General features: G+C 39.5%; 1 protein-coding gene across 3 annotated transcripts; it reads left to right on the forward strand.

The window, feature by feature from the left end:
* Positions 1-1,719: 1,719 nt before the first annotated feature.
* On the forward strand, positions 1,720-14,772 carry LOC110792527 (DNA replication ATP-dependent helicase/nuclease JHS1). 3 transcript variants are annotated; one of them, XM_021997347.2, is made up of 34 exons: positions 1,723-2,459; positions 2,999-3,166; positions 3,249-3,488; positions 3,573-3,638; positions 3,822-4,013; positions 4,156-4,206; positions 4,288-4,349; positions 4,952-5,084; positions 5,228-5,338; positions 5,448-5,544; positions 5,723-5,805; positions 6,119-6,184; positions 6,607-6,762; positions 6,886-6,941; positions 7,024-7,081; positions 7,162-7,272; positions 7,354-7,410; positions 8,299-8,433; positions 8,548-8,790; positions 9,549-9,623; positions 9,761-9,882; positions 9,978-10,050; positions 10,132-10,236; positions 10,353-10,520; positions 11,424-11,493; positions 11,579-11,730; positions 12,089-12,166; positions 12,244-12,336; positions 12,431-12,568; positions 12,657-12,696; positions 12,778-12,851; positions 12,967-13,104; positions 13,845-13,964; positions 14,424-14,772. In XM_021997347.2, the coding sequence occupies exons 1-34, from the start codon at positions 1,839-1,841 to the stop codon at positions 14,574-14,576; spliced, it is 4,305 nt and encodes a 1,434-aa protein (XP_021853039.1). In that variant the 5' UTR covers positions 1,723-1,838; the 3' UTR covers positions 14,577-14,772. The 3 variants fall into 3 exon arrangements, 2 of the variants coding, with proteins under 2 accessions (XP_056693295.1, XP_021853039.1); XM_056837317.1 differs by lacking the exon at positions 10,132-10,236 and having other exon boundaries at positions 1,722-2,459; XR_008928264.1 differs by lacking the exons at positions 12,657-12,696; positions 12,778-12,851; positions 12,967-13,104; positions 13,845-13,964; positions 14,424-14,772 and having other exon boundaries at positions 1,720-2,459; positions 12,251-12,336.
* Positions 14,773-18,407: the final 3,635 nt, after the last annotated feature.

An 18,407-nucleotide genomic window follows, 5' to 3' on the forward strand; every position in this document is an offset into this window, starting at 1 on the left:
TACAGGCCATTTTCATTGTTGATAGAGGAACACCAAGATACCTGAAAGGAAAGGATCCTTCAGGAATGTGAACATCAGACACAATTGAAGCTTTCTCAGTAGGAGAGACCCCACCAATGTAAATGTTGCTTTTTTCAAGATTAGCTTCAAGACCTGAAGTAGCAGAAAACTGATGAAAAGCAGTAAACATCATTTTAACAGATTGAATGTCAGCTCTGGAGAACATGAGTAAATCATCAGCAAACATGAGATGAGTAATAGCAAGCTTTTCACACTTGGGGTGAAAATTGAAATCAGGTTGAGCTTGGAGTTGTTGGAGATGCCTTGTAAGATATTCCATGCCAATTGCAAAAAGGAATGGAGACATAGGATCTCCTTGCCTTAGCCCTTTCTTTGCACTGATCAAGGCTTAGTGGGTTTACCATTAATGAGAATTCTATAAGACACTGTGGTGATACAAGTAAACACCCAATTCACAAAACACTTGGGAAAACCCAGTTCAATCATCACATATTTGAGAAAACTCCATTCAATAGAGTCATATGCTTTTTTTAGATCCACCTTGAGAAGACATCTGGGGTGAGACATGAGCCCTGGTATACCCTTTGATCAATTCAGTAGCAAGTAAAATGTTATCAGAGATTTGCCTCTCAGGAATGAAACCATATTGAAATTCACTGACAACATCACCAATAACATTCTGCATTCTGGAAGTGAGAATCTTAGAAACCAACTTGTATATCACATTGCAACAGGCAATAAGTCTAAAACCTTTGACCTTAGTAAGGTTAGCCACTTTTGGAACAAGAGTAATAGAAGCTAGTACAGTTATACTGATTTAGCAAAGTATTAGTTCTAAATACCTCCAGAACTGCTATGTAGACATCCACCTTGATTATGTGCCAAGTATTTTTAAAGAACACAACATTAAGACCATCCAAACCTGGTGCCTTATCATCACCAATACTCTTAAGAGATTGATCAATTTCAGCTGTAGTACCCTCCCTAGTTAGCCAATTTCTAGCTGAAATATTGAGTTTCTTACCATTTATAATAGTAGGAATGTGAATAGCGGGAAGAGAACTAGCAGTAGACCCCAACAATTTCTTATAAAACCCCACAATATAATCTCCCCTTGAATTGCATCTGGCTCCACCAGCTTATTGTTGTGCTCATAAAAAAGTACCGAAATCCTGTTCTGTCTATTTCTCTCTTTCATAGAGGAGAAAAAGAACCGGTGGTTGGAATCACCCACCTGTAGCCACTGGATTCTAGACTTTTGTCTCAAAGCAATCTCATCCACTCTAAGCCACTTTCTAAGATTTTCAATACACACTAAAGGGGAATTTTTTTTTTTTAATATAGATAATGGGATGTGTGTCAAGCTTTTAAAGGGGTAGGGGGTGCGGTAGTGAAATTTTTAATGTTTTTTTTTTAAGGAAGTAGAGATCTAGGTGAGTCATTGGGTAAATAAGAAATTAATATAATATTAATAAAAGTTTCCATTTTTAGAAACGTTGCAAATAATCCGGAATGACCTTATAAAGAAAGCGTTTCAAGTATTTCGGGACGGAGGAAGTAAGCTTACGAAGTGGGGCAAAAAGAAGGTACTTTTTGATATTTTACCTAAAAAAAAAACCTTTTTAGCCTAAATAATTTGGCGGGAAAAATAAAATAAAAAGTCAAAATATTAAAATGCGACTCTTCTTCCCGCTCTATCCTATTATCTCTCTCCTCAGTAGCTAAACCGGTACATTCTGTGAGTCCCACAGACCGCCATAGCCAACCATAGAGAGAGAAACCGAGAGTTAAGACTTAAGAGAGTGAAGCATAGAAATATGCCCCCAAGGAAAAAGTCAAAGGCTTCATCATCTTCAACATCCAAGAAAACCACTCAAAACACCAACTCTCAGCCTTCTAAGTATGGTATCCAGCGCTTTTTTGGGCGTCTTACTCAAAACCCTACAAAGGATGATTCTACTAATTCCCCCCAAAACCCTACAAAGGATGATTCTGCTAATTCCCCTCAAAACCCTAAACCTTGTTCCAATTCTCTGATTTCGGAACCACCCAATGGATCGAAATTAGCCGAAAGCAGGTCGTATTCGAGGCCAAGCGAGGGAGTGAAAAATGGGGTTGAAAATGGAGTTTCCCAGCGAATTAAGGTTCGAAAAGATACCGAGGAAGTGGGTTTAGCTGCTTCTGATAAAAACCCTAAAAATGGGTCGGAATTGAAAAGGGGTGGAATTGCAGCATCTGAGAAAATTAGGGTTTCTAAGAATTTGGGTTCCTCTTCCGCTGATGGTCAAAGCTCTAAAAATGGGTCGAAATTAGGATCTGATTATACCCCGCCTGAAAATTTGTTGGTGGAATTGACTAATTCGGATGATGTTTTTGAGGTTTCGCCAGAAATTTCAAAGTGCAACCCTAGAAAACGTTTCAAGTTTTCTCCTGGAATGGTAATTATTTTATTTGATCATAATAGGAGCATGATAGTGCGAGTTAACTGTGTAAATTGAACCTAGAGGGATGATTATTATAAATTTTTTGAACATTATGTTGCATTTGATTGTCAAATGCCTGTGGTAATGTTGGTTTATCTCCACCACTTAGTTAGCTTCAATGCTTTGCAACTGTAAGCGAAGTTTCGCGGTTAATTTGTCGCAAACTTTGCAAGGTAATGTTCTAAACAATATGCATTCCGGTGCTTGTCTGCTTCTTGATTGTAGTGCTTTAAAGTATTGCTGCTGTTCTAAAATATATGTCTACTCAACAAATTTTGTCTAATTCGATAGTTCGATGATATGTGTCGCTTGAATTCTCAATGAACTATTACTAGTTAAGAGTATCAATGTAATAATAGTTGCCAGTTTTGGATACCAATGCAATAACTCAACTCTTTAACCTTCAAACTGTTAAGAGACACACATAGGAAGTCATGAGATAAAGCTGTGGGTTTTTCAAACTTCATTTATATGTGATGGTAATGGTGATATAGTTGATAAAGCAAAGCCAAGATGACGGAGGAGAAGAGGTGACATGGAGGATATCCCCTGTGAATGAGCGCGTTCGAGCCATCTCTAAGCTTGCTCCTGATGTGGTGAAAGCTTTAGCTGATGCTTCAAGGCTCAATTCTTCCAGCTTCCAGAAATTGTCTGACAATTGTGTAAGAATATTGATTTGAATATTTGACTCCCTCTCATCCATCTTTTAAACATTATTCAATGCTTTAAAGTTTGAAATTTCAGAAGTGGCACTCTAGGGAGGGAATGGTTTATGAAGAACAGGCCATGCCAACAGTAACACCTGAGGCACTTGAAAAGTCAACCTCTATATCAAATGGTACTGTCTTTAAAAGGGTGAGTAATGGTCATGCTACAAACACGGGTGGCCAATATGGCAATGTGCCAGATTTAGATAATTCAGATGCTATTAGTTCTCAGAGCCCTTTTAGAACTCCACCTTCATTATCATATCGACATGACAAGGTAACAAGCTTTCCCTGGCGTCTAGTTTTAAGCTGAATATTTTTCACGAGACTGTCTTTGTGATGGTTCATATATCTAGTGCAGCCTGCTGAGAGTGCTGTTCATAAAGACGGTCTAAGAGAATGGACAGGACTTAGGCAGCACAAAAAGGTGATTTTCCTTAACTTTTTCTACGGTGCCTAAGATTGTAATGCGTTTTACGGTTTTATGTGGTTACCTTTCAAGTCTTTATGTCTAAAATGTCACATGTGCTTAGAGAAAATTAACAGCAACTATTGAAATGGTTAATTTGTTAAACACATGGTTATCTTATCTATACACGGATCTTTTCAGGACCTGTTTGAACTTCTAGATCAAGTACAGAATGCAATTTCAGTTGAAGACCAGATACATTCATCTGGTATTTGCAGTAAAACCAGTGATAAGAGACCTGTAAAGGTTAAGTCAACTAGTAATAAAGTGGCAATGAAGGCACAAGAGGAGGCTAGTTTGCGATTTTCTGATCCTTATTTTCTTGTTTTAGAGGTATGTGTCGAACACCAGATGCTCTTCTAAGGGTACTGCATTTCTTACACCCATGTCCACCACCCCTTCTTATCTTTTTTGCATCTGTTGGAGCTGTTGTCTGTGGATTTAGATGGTCTTGTGCATTGTTTGTTTTTGGTAGGTCACTGAGAAACGTGCCACTACTTCAGATGGAGCTCAGTGTTCGTTGAAGGTAATTTCAAGATTTGATATGATAATGTTTTCTACCAATGGTCAAACAGAAATGCAGCTTAATCAATTAACTTCCGTGTAGGTTCTCCGTGTGTTAAATGAGCTAAGTGGGGAGGAACAGTGTGTACATCTGTGGGATGACTGGTAAGCAATTAGTTTTTGCTTTGGGTTACAAGTCTTACAACTAGTAGTCACGTGGGCAACCTTCTCAAATTTATTATGTTTATATCTATGTGATGAGTAGATTTATGCCATAAACTTATATACAACTGAATTTTGATGCCACCTTTTCTTTTTGGCTTATGATTGTTAGTGCAGGCTGAGATTCTTCTGCTCCTCTGACTTTTTCCCCCATCAATTTCCGTATATTCACTGTATAGTGGACATTTATTGCTAACAAAAATTGACCAAAGCATCTGCATATGGAGATACTAAGCTGCATATTTACATTCTGACTGATACAGTGTGATTGTCTGTGACTTTTTCTTCTAAATACTTAAGTTATGACATGCTAACATTCAACTCGGTATTTGATTATCCTTTAAATTCTCCAACGTACCAATCACATTAGTAAGATATCCTTTGCACTTTGCCATTTCACCACATAGCTACAATATGTGGCCATTGACTACTTTATTTCGAACTGTAGTTAAACTAGTAGAATTCTTGATCTTATGAGATGGGGAAAAAAAGGTGAGTTTTGTGTGTAAAATAGTTAGATGTTAATCATGTTCTTTCTGATGCAGGTTCTACAGTGTGATTGAGCCTGGAGACTCCGTACGAGTTATTGGAGAATTTGATAACCAGGGAACTTGTGATGTAAATCATGACAATAATCTTCTTGTTATACACCCAAACCTACTACTTTCGGGGACTCGGGTAATCTTTTCTTCTTTTTGTCAAATCTATGCATTATTTGGGTGAATAGCTCAATTGTGTGGAATTTGGTTAGTAGGCTCAAGCTTTAATGTGATTCAATTTTCTCCGAGAAGGATTTTCAAAAGAAACTGACACCCCTTTAGATCGCGGGTAGTTTCAGTTGTCCTAGACGAGCAGTGTTGGATGAGAGGTTGAGAGGTGGTGAAACCTCTACTGCAGCATTAACTGGCACCTTGCTGCACCAAATCTTTCAGGTCCTGCTCCTTATTTGGCTTCTGTGTTTAGACTTTCAATACTAAGATCAAATTAGGATTAGGTTGCTAAAGCCTGTGTAGTTGTGATGTTGGAAACTCTATTTTTTAGGCCGGGCTTTTAATGGAGAATCCCACAATAGAGCCGCTTCAGGAATTTGCAAAGATTGTTCTTCAGAAAAATATTGAAGGCTTGTATGCATGTGGAGGTGAGATCTTTAAAATTTGATTTCAGTTTTCTATTCCCTTTGAAGGCTGTATTCTTGATTTGTAGCTGTTTAATGTTTTCTCTTATCCTAAGTGTTATCTTCATTTTTCATCATGCTGAACTTCTAGGAGAGAATCTCATAGCTTTTGCTCACAACAATCTAATGTGTTGATTTGCAGTACAGGAGAAAGATATGCGTGAAACCTTGAATGATGCAATTCCAAGGATGTGCAATTGGATAAAACATTTTCGGGACTCTCAGGTTGAGCAGTCTTTTTATCTCTGAAAATGTCAAATTATAAATATAAAATCTAGGGGAAGGACTTGATCTATAGTAAGAGCTTCCCTTTGCTAGTGCTTTCCAAAATGCCTAGCTGTTACTTGCGGAAAATATCAGGTTTGCCGGAGTAGAGGTGTTATGTGGAATGAGCTTATGCTGCAGCAAAATTCTGGAGTTGTTGTCAATCTTATCATCTTGTTGCTGTGCACTGAACTTGTTTGGTCTATGTTTCTTTGGATTTCTGTTCTTTGGTTTTAGGCAAAAAATCCCTGATCAAGTTTCGAATTTGTTGCAGATTTCCAATGCACCTACAGTTGATTTTGGACCTAATGATGGACCGATGAAACTGAGCATATGTGATGTAAGACATCTATGTTGAACACTTGAACTTGACTGTTGGAATATCAATTTTCCACTTTATCTTCATCGCTGCACCCTTATATAAGTGTGAAACCTGAATGGCAGTTAAAAGCTGCTGACAACAAAATTATGTTTTTGCAATTGCTGACTCAATATAAGTGTGAAACCTGGCATTTAAAAGCTGCTGACAACAAAATTATGTTTTTGCAATTGCTGACTCATTTTATGTCAGTCATTTATTTTTCTTTACAACTGTGAATTCAACCATAGGAAATGCATCATTGCAGCTACTTAATTTATTTCTTTATATAATGTCGATGATGCTTGAATTATGCTACTGTATAGTGCATTAGTGCAATTGCATTTTCTACTTTTTGTTGTGTTTTGCTCCTACTTCGAAAATAACCAGATTTTTGTCAGCAGGTAGTTGATATAGAGGAAATGGCATGGGCACCAAAGTATGGCTTGAAAGGAATGATTGATGCTTCCCTTCGAGTACAAGTTCTCTCAAGTTCCGGAGTAACTAATGAAAAGATCATGCCCCTAGAGTTCAAAACTGGTAAAGCAACCAGTGGACAGGCAAGTTCCCTTCTTGTTAAGCTTTTTTTTTTGGACGGGCCCTTGTCAAGTTTAATGCTTGTAAATATCAAAATTGTTTTTAATCAGAATACATTTGTTTTGGCTGAATGCTGTCTTAAACAGGCCTTGACAGAACACTCAGCACAATTGATTCTATACACTCTTCTCTTGTCTGAAAGGTATATACTTTGCTTTTCTTTATTCTCTGCAAGAATCTTGGTATCTGAAAATATTCTTGCTGATATATCCTCTGCTGGTCAGATACATGCAGAAGATTGATTCTGCTCTTCTATATTACCTGTCGACAGATCAGACGTTGGTAAGTGTTGAAAATTCCTGTCATGTCATATAAACCCCATATGTGCATTTTACTGAAGAAATGCTACAAATTTTGCTAAGGGATCAAATGTGCGGAGATCAGATTTGATTGGACTGATCATACGTCGCAATGAACTAGCACATAGCATCATTAAGGCTTCAAAGGTGCAGCAATTGCCACCGATGCTCAAGGTATTACCGTGGATAGAATTTACTAAGTTCGTATGGCTTACTGAATTTAGTAATTCACTGATTTGAATTCCAATATTGTAGAGTATAAATATGTGTAGAAGCTGTCGCCATCTCAATGCTTGTGCCATTTATCACAAGGTAAATTCTAACTTCTTCAGCCCATGAAACTGGTACATAGATTTCTTAATCAATTGTTTTTGTGAACTCATCACTTCTTTACTTCAACAATATAGGTGGAAATGATTCTTTTGTGCTAAATATTCACGCTGGGTTGGAGTGTTCTCATACATCAGTTACGGACAATTTATTTATGGTTAATATTCTTAGATCACGTGGGTGTTTTTAGATGGTTGTTTGTGACCTCTTAGTACCAAGTTGTTATTTTGCTCAATGTAGAGCTGCTTTTTGCATTTTTCCCCCTTCTTACAATTCATGATTATAAACTGTTATACAGCGATCATAGTTTTGAAATACTTTTGGTCATTTCAGGCCATTGACTAAAGATAAAGATTTAATTTCTGAAATCAAGTTATTCTCTGAATCTGAAAAATTGTGTCTAAATATGCTGTATTAGCTCCTTTTTACTTGTTAGACAATAAGATCACATTTTGTGCACACATCTTAGGCTCTCGCTGTTGTTGAACGTTCAACATAAAAAAACGAAGAGAAACCAATCTACAATGATCACATTCTTTTAATGGTTAATTGGTTAGTGATACTAGTAGAGTCGTAAGGGGAACTGAGTATAGAGAATGATCCCAAGCAAAGAATCCTGGGCTAGTAGGATTGGATTTGTTTAATGGGAGCCAATATTAGGTTTGGAGCTTTGTCTCATGCGATATGGATGTTAGTCTGATGGTTAAGAAAAAATTTACTTGGTTGGAAGGTTTACGCATGGTTAATTTTGCTTTACTTACAAAGTTGATAATCTTTTTTAATATCTCACCAAAGTTGATATTCTTTTTTAATATCTCACCGAAACTTGTCAGCAACATCTATGTTAACTCTGATGCTGGTTGCCAATAGGTGCATGGTGGAAGTGCTGAGAGCAGTGGGTTGGGAGACCTTTTTGAGTCATTGACAGATCATTTAACAACCACTCATAAAGTTTTCTTTAAACAATGGGATAAGTTAATTGACCTAGAAGCTAAAGAGTTGCAGGTATATGTTATTTATAACTTTATACACTAGTATGTATTATTATCAGTAAGCAAGTAACTATTTATAATGCCGGAATTAAGAACTGAACTTTTGTGATTGTTATACGGTTTTCAGCTTCCCAAATTTGGGCATGGGAGATCATATGTTTCAAAGAATGAAAATTTCTCCAGCTGCCTCTCTGCGGTGGTTCTTGACGCCTCAGATGAGCTTCACTTGCAAACATGTTCCAAAGATGAACGCTTTGTATATCGCTTTGTGCACAAGGACAATCCCGTTTCTAATCAGAGAGTGCTTAATCAAGATTCTAATTCTGCGGAGAATGACTTGCATTCCAGTCTCCGCAGTGGTGATCGTGTGGTATATCTCACCATGTCGTGTACTCTGTCATAAAAAAGATTATGAAAATTTCAATATTTGACTGTCTGAAAACATAGTTAATTTTATCATAAGCATGGTTGAACTTGCAATAGACTTATCCATATCAAAATAACTTGCAGTAATTGACGCTTCCTACAAGTATATTTTATTAACTTCTACTGAACATTTTGGGACTGATGTAGTAGTACTGAGCACACTATAAATTACATACACATTCACTCTTTGAATAGCAAATAAGTCTGAACTACTGTATAATTGCATATCTGTTGAATGTAATAACGTGTTAAAGCCTTCAGATAGATAGCTAGAAGTCTCATTTATGATCATTTTGTGAATATTTAATTTGTTTTTTCCTTCGTATATTCGGTTTAGTTTTTCTTCCTGATTGCCAAACAACTGAATTTTATTGTGTGTTTTAAATTGGGTCTTCTGTGGATTGCATATTCCAATCTCAAGTGTTTCTCTGATACTAGTGGACATGCCTTTCAATATGCTCCCATTGTTTTACTTGACTGTCCTAAAAGAAAAGGGAATTTTTTTTGTTGCGAACCACCGATAACACTGTCCTGTGTTTACTCTTACCTTTTTCTGCTGAGCCTGCATATCGTCCACCTTTAAAAAAAAATATAAAACACATCTTGATAACTTACACTTGTTAGGTACTATGTCTTGCTTCTGATGTGTCATGTTTCTATACAGTTTCTCACATATTGTAATTCTCCATGTTTCCTAAACAGATATTGAGCACCGAGTCCAACAATCTTGCAGTTGCAAGTGGTATTATCACAGATATCAGTCGCTCTCATGTTTCAGTAAGGACAGACTTCTCAGATTTAATGTCCTTTTTTATGTTTTACGTTGGTGTTTTGTTGTGAGGCATGATCTAATTGTTTCGAATTGTGCCCAATGTCAATGTCCTCATTGCACATTTTTCTCCTGTTAAAATTAGATTTCATGTTCGAAGCGCTTGCGGCTTCCAAGGAGTACTATAGCTTCAATGTCACAGGATTTATATCAGGAAGTCTGGCGGATAGAGAAGGATGAATTTGCTACATCCTTCGCTACCATGAGGTAATTCTCTGGAAGTGCTGCCACTATCGTAATTTGTGTCAATAAAATGGCTAAATTGTCCAATTACACTCAATGCCTGCTACTTTTCCCCCAAGGTTCAACATGGTACAGCTCTTTCTGCTAAGTGCACAAAGTGATCGTTTGAGGAAGCTAATTGTGGATCTCGAGGTGGGTCTTAGTTATTTCTGTAGCTGTCCTTAATTTGATGTAGTTGATCTTAGTGTTTTGATTCAACAATGCTGTCTCTAGGCTCCTAGATTCGACAGTGGGTCTATACTTAGCCAAGATCCTGCTATATCCTACATTTGGTCTGAGAAAAATTTAAATGCTGATCAGCGCAGGGCAATTATCAAGGTGAAATTTGTGTTTGGATGGGTTCTTATCCCCCCACCCCCCCTCTGTTTTCCGACGTGCCTATTTCATGTGCTGGTATTTCCTGTTAAATGAAGTAAACTTAAATCCATATGCAGATTCTCACAGCTAAAGATTACGCTCTTATTCTGGGAATGCCTGGGACTGGAAAAACGTCCACTATGGTATACGCTGTCAAGGCTTTGTTGATGAGAGGAGCATCTGTCCTGCTTACATCATACACTAACTCGGCTGTAGATAATCTGCTTATCAAACTAAAAACTCAGGTTATTTCTGTTTTTACTACATCCTGTAAAGAAGAAGAATGTAATTGGTCTCCCAGTTTAGCAGTTCCATGATTAATGTGTGCGTTGTGACCGTTGTCTAGCACATTTACTAAATCATACTGAATTTTGTTCCTGTTTTTTGGGAACTGGACTTTGTTCAGTTTTGAGAACTGCTTTCCATTTCTGCTTTATCATAAAGAGGTAGTTACACTTGAGTTATTTATAATTTCACCCTTTCATTTAGAACAGAATCAACAGACTACATTTGCTGTAGAGTTTTTTTTAGTATATTAAATATATTATTATGATATTCAGTATTGACAGAGTTTGGGATCAAGTATCTTACCTGGACCTGGAAGTTTGGCCTTGAGCCCAGTTTAAGGCACATAATTTAAGCTTGAGCTTATGTTGGATATGAACTGGTTCAGTTTTATGAATTTAGAGTCTTCTAGATTTTTCTCCAATACACGGGATCTTTATAATACTCATATTTATACCTTTATATTGGTTTAATCCCACAGCTTTTATACACTGTTGTTTATTATGAGCTGAGGCAAGCCCAACTGTTTTGGAAAAGCCTGGCTCTTGGTCATCCTTGTTATCAACTTTTGTGGTTGGTTTTTGATTTTATCAAGAGTCTGAACAGATTTACTGGGGTGTATTTGATGGATTTCATGAGTCCCAGTGTTTGAACTCCCATCTATTCTGCATCAGTTTATGGCTCGTTTTTGGAGATCTTGTTTGCTATTTTGCATATTCATGATTTTCCCCCTAGTTATGGTTCTATAAGCAAATACTCTTTTACTTTATACAACCAAAATAAGGTACTAGTTCAAATACTGTTTCATCCGTTGCTATGGTTATAGTTATTCTCTCATCCTTACTGAAGGCTGGATTTCTCAGGAGATAGACTTTGTACGTATTGGACGATGCGAAGTTGTGCATAAGGAAGTTCAAGGGCATTGTCTGTCAGGTTTTTGCTCATAGTAGTTACTATAATCTTTTACAAAGACTACTTCAGTCTGAGGAGGATAATCTCTGAAACTATTCTTTGACAGATATGGACCTTCATAGTGTGGATGAAATCAAATTGAAGCTCGATCAAGTCAAAGTTGTTGCGGTTACTTGTCTCGGAATAACTAGTCCTTTGCTCACAAATAAGAAATTTGATGTTTGCATAATTGACGAAGCTGGACAGACTAGCCTTCCGGTATGAGTTGTTGGGTTATACCCTTATAGCTTGCTCTTCCAGATGACTGCATGTTTGCTTCTGATACCTTGTGTATTTGTCTGAGGCTTTGCGTAGAGTACCATAGTTCTATGTATGAACTGCCCCGTAGGAGTTTAAGTTGCCTTAATTTCCATATGTTCATTGACTATAGGCTTATAGCTTCAGTGCAATTCTGTACTTTTCTCAGCATGTTGCGTGTATCAAATGAGAAAACTTGTTGGATTATTTTAGTCATGGAAAGAAAAGGATCTCTTACCTTTGGTTGCGGGTTGAGCCTTGTAAAATTGGTTATGCAGAATAAAGGATGCGATGTTCACTAACATTTTGATGTTATTAGGTATCTCTTGGGCCTTTGATGTTTTCTTCAAAGTTTGTCCTTGTTGGAGACCATTATCAGCTGCCACCACTTGTGAAGGTATATACCATATGATTCTCAATCCATCTGCATCACATTTCCCTCTCAGGATGCTTAATTATTTAGAATCTCAATAGAGTGCAGAGGCTCGAGAAAATGGAATGTCTGTAAGTTTGTTTCGCAGGCTATCAGAAGGACATCCTCAAGCAATATCAGCACTGCAAAGTCAGGTCAGTCTCTGAATTCCTAGCGAAGTCTGCTCATGTGTCCTGTATATTTCTGATGTACCAACAAAACTGAATATGCATATGTTCTTGCATGCAGTATCGTATGTCTGCAGGTGTCATGAAATTGTCAAATGCCCTTATATATGGTGAAAAACTGCGTTGTGGTTCTCCAGATGTGGAAAATGCAAAGCTTAAGTTATCAAACAGAGGGGCCATGTCATCATGGTTAAAGGAGGTAATGACTGGTATTTTGGATTAACTACACATTTTTGTTCAATCATTAACTTTCTCGCTGCAATAATTATTTTTATTTATAATGACAGGTTTTAGATGTAGCCAAACCAGTAATATTTATCAACACAGGTCTGCTAAATCTTAATTCTTGTTCCAGTTAAATACTGATGATGTGTCCTGTCTCTTACGAAATGGTCATTCATTGCATAGATATCTTACCTGCCTTTGAGACAAAGGAGAAGAAGACTGTGAATAACCCAATTGAAGCTCATATTGTAGCAGAGGTTAGAATTAGGGTTATCCTCGGCTATACTTTGCTAAAATACAGGATTTGTTAACTGCCTTGTCAGTGGCAGAATGCATTGTTTTTTTGCCCCTAATTTTCACTATTCATTGTAGGTCACAGGGGCATTAGCTAATCATGGAGTTGAAAAGGGGACAATCGGAATCATTACCCCTTACAACTCTCAGGCAACTCTAATCAAACATGTTCTGAATATGGAAGCTGTGGAGGTCCACACAATTGATAAATATCAGGTTTATACATATGCTTTGCAATATCTATAATTTGGAATATTGAGTTTTGAAACTTTGACTTAAGTTGCTACAGAATTTGGATTTGAGAAGGATAATTGAATCTGTATTACCAAGTTGCAGAAGATCATGTGTCATATGACAACATTAGAACTTTAGCTAGGCTACAGTAGTAGATATTTTGTGACACAAATGCAGGGTCTACCAATCTTTGGCTGCATGTTACACTGGTTTTGCATTGAAAAGTATCTGGGTCACTTTGACACCCCGGCATGTTAATGAACACTTTTTACTTCAATTTGGACCAAAATCACGGAAATAATTTGTTAAATAGTAAACTCCAACACATGGACATGTTTCCGTGTCCAAAATGAGTACCCGGGTCTGAGTAAAATTTTATTTGCCCACTTCCTTAGAACATTCAATCATATTTCTGTGGAAAGGATTTCATCTTGTTCCTGGATCGCTGCCCTGTATTTACTTTAAAATTCCTTGAACTAATTTGCTTCTGCCTGCAAATTCTAATGTTAAGTACATGAACAATCCTTCATGCAGTCGAGCAGTCTTGGAAATTGAGAGGCTATAAACCCTTTATTATAATTTTTCTTCTTTTGATTCGTAGCCCCTTTTATTTGATTATGGTCTGTCAATTCATCAAGGAACTCAATGATTACCTATTCGTAAGACATACTACGTACAAAGTGTCAACTTTGTTTTCTTATACATTTTGTTTTGTCTATCAGGGACGGGACAAGGACTGCATAATTTTGTCCTTTGTTAGGTCATCTCGAAATCCAAGGAACTGCTCATCTTCACTACTTGGTGATTGGCATAGAATCAACGTGGCTTTGACACGTGCTAAGGTAGAATTCTTTGGTCTAATCCTTGAAATCCTGTTGTATGCCCGTTGAATCCATTTGGGGTTGTGGAGGATATTGTTGCTTGGTTAGCTAGCAATACATCTAAAACAAATGTTGGTCGAGAGATCACCAGCAAGCAGAGAGGGTTTATAAAACCTATCTTACCTGGACTATAAATCTCAATTCTCAAGTACGTGGTGGAATATTTAATTCCAATTTCTTTTTGACAATATCAGGTTTCCAGAAAGTTATATATCTACACTCTGAATATTAGTTTAGGCACTTTCCCTTATTATTGGAAGTAGTACAGAAAAGTGTGCTCACTGTTGGAGTGCCAAATCAATTTTCGGTGTAGGAAATCAACTCAGAGACTACAAAACCTAGGCCTATGTAATGCATTAAGCTTTAGCAGCGTCTGTTCATTAGCTGCCTGTCTTAAAACCTTCATCTTTGTTTTTGCAGAAGAAGCTGATAATGGTGGGTTCATGCAAAACTCTTTCTAAAGTTCCACTTCTAAAGCTTCTCATTGAAAAAGTTGAAGAGCAGTCTGGAATTTTTTGTATCACCAGGAAGGATTTTGATCCCAGGATAGTTGAAACAATGCTCATATGTTAGATGAGTGTACATATTTAGGCATGTATCCTTAATTTTTGACAGGTCAATAATTTTCCAATTTTTTGTATCATTCTTGAAATCTGTATATAGAACATTTTGTACCATATAAGGAATTGGGAAACGGAGTAGTGTTGTAACAAATAAAATGTACTCCATACTTCAGACAAGAATTAACTACCCTAACTTTGCAGTACAATTGTCATCTTTTTTTGTAGGGAAATATAAGGAAATGCCTTCTGTTCACAAAACTTAGAAAGCATAAATACTCCATAACAGATAGTAGCACTCTGTAGAACTTACACAATACAACAGCAATAACCGCTGTTTGGGCTCCCAATTGATTCTCAATTGGGCCACTAAGTCCAAAGCCCAATGGCTCTAAACAAATAACATCAAAACCTACCAATGGCTAGTCAGCTATCCATCAAGGCCCAAGGCCCAATAGCAATAAATGACCTATGGGCATTTATTATGCAAACACTATAAATAGGCCGCCAAGGCTCACACCTCAAGGTACGTCCAATTTATCGCCTTAAGACTACTCTTCTAGAGAACTTCTCTCTAGAATCCGAGCATCATTCTTACTTAGGCATCGGAGGGGCTTTCCTCGGAAACACCCCCGAGGCTAGTGACTTTGCTCTTGTGCAGGTGAATTCGGCCTCTACTCATTCAAGCAAGCAAGATCTTCAACACATACAAAAGGGCCTTCATTCGAAGCCCATTGTTTCCATCTTTACAACACCGGAATAATTTGGCGCCGTCTGTGGGGAAGAACACTTCAAAGCCTTTTGAAAGACATTAACCACCTCTTTCTGCAAAATGGTTAATGATGTTATCAACAACGATGATGACGATATGATAGTGCGATCAGATTCGGAATCTGACGAAGAGGAGCACCCTCAATCGATGGCGAGGTCACAGCCAAGCAGAGCTACGACCGCCACAAACGCAGGACCTCCGATTCCAACTAGGGAAGAGCTCACTGCGGCCATGACCATCATGCAAAACTTCCTCTTCAATGAGAAGCAGCAAGGATTGGCAAAAGACCGCAGAGAGGAGAGGAGGACCAGGCGAAGGCTGAACGAGCAGCCCAGTGTAGAAGTGTCCAGACCCGAAAGAGAGCTCCTCCCCTTGACAGGAACACACCTGACGTCAAGATGGATGGAAAGCACGTGGGACACCCAAAAAAGGGCACAACAACAACCAGATTGGTTTGCAAAACCATCGCCTACTCCAACAGCTCTCCAAAGCGAATCGACTACTCGTAACACCCGGATCCGAAGCTCGGTGCTCAGCAGGTTGAGGCCATCGGTCCACTCAAGGTTAAGACCCTCGATCCATACGAGACTCAGGGTAGGCGAATCAAGCAGATCTGGCGAACGACCCGAGGTCAGTAGCCGAGAAAGAAGAAGAGACAGGAGGCATGATCGAACCCCTAGCCCCCATCGTACGCCCGAACGTTCTAACCACAGAACCTCGGCGAACGAGGGCATCAGGGCTAGACTCGGGAAAAGAATCATGACTCCCACGTCATCCCCTTTCTCGGACGAGCTGATCAGGGAAGAGATACCAAAGGTAAGACTGCCAGCACACCTGACGTATAGCGGAATCACGGATCCAAGGGATCATGTCATCTCCTACGAGCAGCAAATGTTCTTGAGTCCCTACTCCGAAGCATGTTGGTGTAAATATTTCCCAACCACGCTAACCGGAGTGGCGGGAGAATGGTTTTGATCGCTGCCGAAAGGATCGATCAAAAGCTGGAAGAAGCTGAAAAAGAGATTCTGCACACAGTTCGTGAGCAACAATCGCCCCGAGCGAACCACGGCAGAACTGACCTCGATCCAACAAGAAAAAGACGAAAGTCTAAGAGAGTTCATGGCCAGATTCATGAAGGAATCAACAAACGTACCAAACTTACAACCAGATGTGGCCATCTTCGCCTTGAAACACGCGCTCCAGGAAGGGAAATTCCGTGATAAGCTCTCGATGAAAACCCCTCCAAAATAGCCGACGTGCTCCAAATGGCTGATGCGTTCATCAGAACCGAAGAGTTCAACAAAGCCGCTGCAAGATTGAAAGGATCGTCGGATCCGAGAGAAATAAAGAATACCCAGAGCAAGCCCGAGGGCGGCTCAAGGAAAGGGAAGGAGAAAGTAGGAGCTAGAGAGATGAGCCCGAAGAAAGACGGGAGAAGGGGTGAACTTCAACCCAGATACACTAACTACACTCCACTGACTCTGCCCCGAAAAGAAATCTTTAGCCTCAACAGAAATGATGAAAAGTGGAAACTACCTGGGAAGCTCAAGTCCAACCCAGCTCGGAGAAACAAGAACAAATGGTGCGAGTTTCATGATGACTTCGGTCACCACACCGAAGAATGCAACTCGCTGAAAGACAACATTGAGGACCTCGTTCGCCGAGGCTACCTGAAATAGTACTTGTTAGACCGAAGGGAGGAAAAAGAAAAGGCCGCAAGTGGCAAACAACACGAGCAACCCCAGAAAAGGGTCTACGAAGCAACAGGGCACAAGAAGAATGACATCCTAGTGGTGTTCGGGGGACAGAAGTCTGGCCAAGCCAGCAAGAAACACCTGAGAGCTCTCACCCATAGAGTCAACTTCAGCACAGTGGGAGACAACCAACCACACCCCCCGAACATGACCTTCACTGCCGATGATTGCTTCGGAGTCCAATACAAACATGACGATCCTCTAGTCATTTCCATGGACCTCAATAACCACAACGTACACCGAGTGTTGGTCGACGGAGGAAGTGCCGTCAATATCATCTTCAGAAACTGCTTCGAGCAACTGATCCTCGAAGAGTCAGAGGAAGCATTGACGAAAGTCAGTTACCCCCTGATCGGATTCAACGGATCCGCAGCTATCCCTCGAGGAAAGATCACCTTGCCAGTCACAGTGGGCGAAGGCCAAGCAGCGAAAACCCTTCGGGACCAATTTTTGGTGATGGACTGCGATTCCGTATACAACGTAATCATGGGAAGAACCATGATCCACAAGATGCAAGCAGTCCCCTCCACATACCATCAGCTGATGATATACGTCTCGGATGCAGGATTCGCCGAACGAATTAGAGGTGATCAAGAGGTCGCGAGAAGAACCTGCCACACCGCCGTCCGAAAGCCCAAATTAGGAGACAGTTCGGAGGCGGAGAAAGATGCTCCAGGAGAGGAGAGTGAGGCAAAAAGGAGGAAAGCAGGCATGAGCAGCTTATCTCCCGCAGAGGTCGATGCCCGCCCCGAAACCCTGTCTCCTGAACCAGATCAGGAAATAGAGGATATCTTCCTCGAAGAAGGTTCAGACAGGAGCGTCCGAATAGGCAAGGGCCTAAGCTCGGGGCTCCGAATCGATTTGATCCAACTACTCAGGGATCACAAAGACATTTTTGCATGGTCGGCAGCAGATATGCCAGGGATAAATCCGAAGCTGATTTGTCACAAGCTGGACGTCAACGCCGAAGCTCGGCCAATCAAACAAAAGAAGAGGAATTTCTCCTCGGAGAAAAACAGAGCCATCGCCGAAGAGGTAAAAAAGTTGCAAGAGGCCGGATTCATCGAGCCATGCATGTACCCAAAATGGTTGGCCAACGTGGTGATGGTCAAGAAAGCGAACGGCTCCTGGCGAATGTGCGTGGATTTCACAGATCTGAACCGAGCCTGCCCCAAAGACTGCTATCCCCTGCCAAGGATAGATCAATTGGTTGACTCCACCAGCGGCCATGCACTGCTCAGCTTCATGGATGCCTTTTCAGGCTACCACCAAGTGTTCATGCACCCCGACGACAGGGCAAAGACAACATTCATCACAA

The sequence above is a fragment of the Spinacia oleracea genome, chromosome 2, assembly GCF_020520425.1.
Source record: "Spinacia oleracea cultivar Varoflay chromosome 2, BTI_SOV_V1, whole genome shotgun sequence".
In the NCBI taxonomy this organism is placed as follows: domain Eukaryota; kingdom Viridiplantae; phylum Streptophyta; class Magnoliopsida; order Caryophyllales; family Amaranthaceae; genus Spinacia; species Spinacia oleracea.

Bases quoted from the DNA above. Each gene is read 5' to 3' on its own strand.
- LOC110792527 (XM_021997347.2), top strand. From the start codon at position 1,839: ATGCCCCCAAGGAAAAAGTCAAAGGCTTCATCATCTTCAACATCCAAG. The intron at 10,237-10,352 runs GTGAAATTTGTG...ATCCATATGCAG, and splicing joins AGCGCAGGGCAATTATCAAG to ATTCTCACAGCTAAAGATTA. The intron at 12,569-12,656 runs GTAATGACTGGT...TTATAATGACAG, and splicing joins TGTCATCATGGTTAAAGGAG to GTTTTAGATGTAGCCAAACC.